The 5,156-nt window shown below is 52.6% G+C and overlaps 1 protein-coding gene across 1 annotated transcript; it reads left to right on the forward strand.

The window, feature by feature from the left end:
• Positions 1 to 486: 486 nt before the first annotated feature.
• LOC148057738 (ATP-dependent chromatin remodeler CHD4-like) lies at positions 487 to 5,150 on the forward strand (the record flags this gene model as incomplete). Its single annotated transcript, XM_087782762.1, has 12 exons — positions 487 to 578; positions 644 to 777; positions 887 to 1,031; positions 1,081 to 1,237; positions 1,291 to 1,376; positions 1,440 to 1,638; positions 1,695 to 1,736; positions 1,794 to 1,946; positions 2,639 to 2,747; positions 2,814 to 2,946; positions 4,600 to 4,795; positions 4,907 to 5,150. Coding segments are annotated over 12 exons (1,622 nt in total), but the record flags the coding sequence as incomplete, so codon positions are not given.
• Positions 5,151 to 5,156: the final 6 nt, after the last annotated feature.

Genomic DNA, 5,156 nt, shown 5'->3' on the forward strand with positions numbered 1-5,156 from the left:
GACAGTAGTGTTGTTGACAGCAGTGTTGTTGACAGTAGTGTTGTTGACAGTAGTGTTGTTGACAGCAGTGTTGTTGACAGTAGTGTTGTTGACCGTTGTGTTGTTGACAGTTGTGTTGTTGACAGCAGTGTTGTTGACAGTAGTGTTGTTGACCGTTGTGTTGTTGACAGTTGTGTTGTTGACAGCAGTGTTGTTGACAGTAGTGTTGTTGACAGCAGTGTTGTTGACAGTAGTGTTGTTGACAGTAGTGTTGTTGACAGTAGTGTTGTTGACAGTAGTGTTGTTGACAGTAGTGTTGTTGACAGCAGTGTTGTTGACCGTTGTGTTGTTGACCGTTGTGTTGTTGACCGTTGTGTTGTTGACAGTAGTGTTGTTGACAGTTGTGTTGTTGACAGTAGTGTTGTTGACAGTAGTGTTGTTGACCGTTGTGTTGTTGACCGTTGTGTTGATCCAACCGTTGACCACGAACATCTTCGTACGTTCCAGTAAACGCTCGCCGCCCGAACCGTAAAGGTCTTCGTAACGACCGCGACAAACCTCTGCCGCCGCTGCTGGCCCGCGTGGGCGGGAACATTGAGGTGACATCACTTCCTCCCGTCCCTGCGCTGCATCCTGTTGTGTACTTTACCTTCTCGCTCCGCAGGTGTTGGGCTTCAACGCTCGACAACGGAAGGCGTTCTTGAACGCAGTGATGCGTTATGGGATGCCACCGCAGGACGCCTTCACCAACCAGTGGCTGGTGCGAGACCTGAGGGGCAAATCAGAGAAGGAGTTCAAGTGGGTTCTAGTGTGTGTTGTTGACCAGTGTGTGTGTGACCCGTGTGTGTGTGTGACCCGTGTGTGTGTGTGACCAGTGTGTTGTGCGACTCACTGTGTGTGTCTTCAGGGCGTACGTGTCCTTGTTCATGCGACATCTCTGCGAACCTGGCGCCGACGGAGCCGAGACCTTCGCCGACGGCGTCCCTCGCGAGGGTCTGTCTCGTCAGCACGTGCTCACGCGCATCGGGGTCATGTCCCTCATCAGGAAGAAGGTCTGACCAGAGAGCGATGGTCTCGACCACAGCTGACCGTGTGTCTCAGGTCCAGGAGTTCGAGCACGTCAACGGTCAGTGGTCCATGCCCTGGATGGCGGAGCTGGAGGAGAACAAACGAGCCGTCGCCATGGCAGCGGGTGAAGACCCCAAGACCCCGTCCTCAGGGACGCCTGCGGACACACAACCCAACACACCCGTCCCAGGTACACAACGTCTTCTGTCTCATGAAGCTGTGACTTGAAGGTTGATTCTCCAGAGGACTCGTCCAAGAGTGAAGACAAAGACGACGTGAAGAAGGACGGAGAGAACGGGAAAGTGTCCAAGAAGACAGACGACCCTGAGGTGAGTGAGGACGTCCATCGATGACGTCTCGTCAAGGTCGTCTTCACCGTGACTCCACCTCAGGTCATCGAGATCCAGGACGAGTCGGAGAAGTCTCCTCCGCAGGAGAAGAAGGATGGAGACGTGAAGGACGAGAAGGAGGGAGAGAGCGCAGGAGCAGAAGAAGAGAAGGACGAGCAGGACAAAACCTCGGAGACAAAAGACAAGGACGTCAGGTGTGAGGTGAAGGACGATGGAGTCAAGGATGGAGAGAAGTCAAAAGGTGAAGGTTTGAACTTCTTCATTCGTCAGTTCTTCTAAACCAGTGTTTCTCAGCAGAGGAGACCAAGGAGGAAAGGATGGACACGAGTCCTGCAGGAGGTGAGTCTCATGATCCTGCAGGACTGAAGGTCTTGTCTCACGCTAGTGCTCCTGAAGACCACAGAGAAGACAAGGACAGAGTGAAGGCGGACGAAGCTGGGAAAGTGCAGAACGGAGAGAACAAAGATTCCAGCGTCAACGTGAGCGAGGAGAAGAAGAAGGCCACGAAGCAGAGGTTCATGTTCAACATCGCCGACGGAGGCTTCACAGGTACGAGCATCACGGAGGTTCCTCAGGCTCCTCGGGGTTCCTCAGGCTCCTCAGGTTCCTCAGGCTACTCAGGCACCTCAGGCTCCTCGGGGTTCCTCAGGCTCCTCAGGCTCCTCAGGTTCCTCAGGCTCCTCAGGCACCTCAGGCTCCTCGGGGTTCCTCAGGCTCCTCAGGCACCTCTGGCTCCTCAGGCTCCTCGGGCTCCTCGGGTTCCTCAGGCTCCTCAGGCTCCTCAGGTTCCTCAGGTTCCTCAGGTTCCTCAGGCACCTCTGGCTCCTCAGGCTCCTCGGGTTCCTCGGGTTCCTCAGGATCCTCAGAAGCTCCTCAGGCTCCTCAAGCACCTCAGGATCCTCAGAAGCTCCTCAGAAGCTCCTCAGAAGCTCCTCAGGCACCTCAGGCACCTCAGGCTCCTCAGGATCCTCTGGCTCCTCAGGCACCTCAGGTTTCTCAGGATCCTCAGAAGCTCCTCAGGCTCCTCAAGCACCTCAGGATCCTCAGAAGCTCCTCAGAAGCTCCTCAGAAGCTCCTCAGAAGCTCCTCAGGCACCTCAGGCACCTCAGGCTCCTCAGGATCCTCTGGCTCCTCAGGCACCTCAGGCGCCTCAGAAGCTCCTCAGGCTCCTCAGGATCCTCAGAAGCTCATCAGGCTCCTCAGGTTCCTCAGAAGCCCTTCATGGTCCACGTGTCTTCCAGAGCTTCACTCTCTGTGGCAGAACGAAGAACGAGCCGCCACCGTCACCAAGAAGACCTTCGAGATCTGGCACCGTCGCCATGACTACTGGCTGCTGGCCGGCATCATTCAGTATCCTTCCATACACTGACCCGAGACCCTCGTGCATGTGGTGACCCTTGACCTCCTGACCCTCAGCCACGGCTACGCTCGTTGGCAGGACGTCCAGAACGACGTGCGCTTCGCCATCTTGAACGAGCCCTTCAAGGGAGAGATGAGTCGAGGAAACTTCCTGGAGATTAAGAACAAGTTTCTTGCTCGACGTTTCAAGGTCAGTCCTCGTGCCCGTCTAGTGTCTCATATGTCTCGTCTGTCATGTGTCTCTCTTGTCTCACATTTGTCTCTCGTGTCTCACATGTGTCTCTAATGTCTCATGTGTCTCTAATGTCTCTGGTGTCTCACATTTGTCTCACACGTGTCTCTAATGTCTCACACGTGTCTCTAATGTCTCATGTGTCTCTAATGTCTCTCGTGTCTCACATTTGTCTCACACGTGTCTCTAATGTCTCTCGTGTCTCACATGTGTCTCTAATGTCTCTCGTGTCTCACATTTGTCTCACACGTGTCTCTAGTGTCTCTCGTGTCTCACATGTGTCTCTAATGTCTCTCGTGTCTCACATTTGTCTCACATGTGTCTCACACGTGTCTCTAATGTCTCACACGTGTCTCTAATGTCTCATGTGTCTCTAATGTCTCTGGTGTCTCACATTTGTCTCACATGTGTCTCTCGTGTCTCACATGTGTCTCTAATGTCTCATGTGTCTCTAATGTCTCTCGTGTCTCACATTTGTCTCACACGTGTCTCTAATGTCTCACACGTGTCTCTAATGTCTCATGTGTCTCTAATGTCTCTCGTGTCTCACATTTGTCTCACACGTGTCTCTAATGTCTCTCGTGTCTCACATTTGTCTCTAGTGTCTCTCGTGTCTCACATGTGTCTCTCGTGTCTCACATGTGTCTCTAATGTCTCATGTGTCTCTAATGTCTCTCGTGTCTCACATTTGTCTCACACGTGTCTCTAATGTCTCACACGTGTCTCTAATGTCTCATGTGTCTCTAATGTCTCTCGTGTCTCACATTTGTCTCACACGTGTCTCTAATGTCTCACACGTGTCTCTAATGTCTCATGTGTCTCTAATGTCTCTCGTGTCTCACATTTGTCTCACATGTGTCTCTAATGTCTCTCGTGTCTCACATTTGTCTCACACGTGTCTCTAGTGTCTCTCGTGTCTCACATGTGTCTCTAATGTCTCTCGTGTCTCACATTTGTCTCACATGTGTCTCTAGTGTCTCTCGTGTCTCACATGTGTCTCTAATGTCTCTGGTGTCTCACATTTGTCTCACACGTGTCTCTAATGTCTCACACGTGTCTCTAATGTCTCACACGTGTCTCTAATGTCTCACACGTGTCTCTAATGTCTCACACGTGTCTCTAATGTCTCATGTGTCTCTAATGTCTCTCGTGTCTCACATTTGTCTCACACGTGTCTCTAATGTCTCTCGTGTCTCACATGTGTCTCTAGTGTCTCTCGTGTCTCACATTTGTCTCACACGTGTCTCTAATGTCTCTAATGTCTCACACGTGTCTCTAATGTCTCACACGTGTCTCTCATGTCTCTGGTGTCTCTCATGTCTCTGGTGTCTCACACGTGTCTCTCATGTCTCTGGTGTCTCTCATGTCTCTGGTGTCTCACACGTGTCTCTCATGTCTCTGGTGTCTCTCATGTCTCTGGTGTCTCTCATGTCTCTCATGTCTCACACGTGTCTCTCATGTCTCTGGTGTCTCACACATGTCTCTGGTGTCTCACACGTGTCTCTCATGTCTCTGGTGTCTCACACGTGTCTCTCATGTCTCTGGTGTCTCACACGTGTCTCTCATGTCTCTGGTGTCTCACACGTGTCTCTCATGTCTCTGGTGTCTCAGCTGCTGGAACAGGCTCTGGTGATCGAGGAGCAGCTGCGTCGAGCTGCGTATCTGAACATGACAGAAGACGCTGCTCATCCTTCCATGGCTCTGAACACTCGCTTCAGTGAAGTCGAATGTTTGGCCGAATCTCACCAGCATCTGAGCAAGGAGTCCATGTCTGGGAACAAACCTGCCAACGCTGTGCTGCACAAAGGTGAGCCTGTGACCTTTGACCCACAGTGGTTCAAATGGAACTTTTCCAGACCAGGGTCACAAAGAACCTTAAAAGACCTTTGACCTTTGTGAACTCGTCTTGTTCGTCCAGTTCTCAAACAGCTGGAGGAACTGTTGAGCGACATGAAGGCCGACGTCACTCGTCTCCCGGCAACCATCGCCAGGATCCCGCCGGTCGCCGTGCGGCTCCAGATGTCGGAGCGTAGCATCCTGAGCCGGCTGGCGAGCCGCGACCTCGCCGCGACCCCGGGCTCGCAGCCACGCTGACCTCCGTGACCTCGCCGTGGCTCCTCCCACTTCACACTTGTACATCCGGGCTTCGAACCCACGACCCATGTTTG

Source organism: Callionymus lyra, unplaced genomic scaffold (assembly GCF_982586985.1).
Source record: "Callionymus lyra unplaced genomic scaffold, fCalLyr1.hap1.1 HAP1_SCAFFOLD_739, whole genome shotgun sequence".
Classification (NCBI taxonomy): Eukaryota; Metazoa; Chordata; class Actinopteri; order Syngnathiformes; family Callionymidae; genus Callionymus; species Callionymus lyra.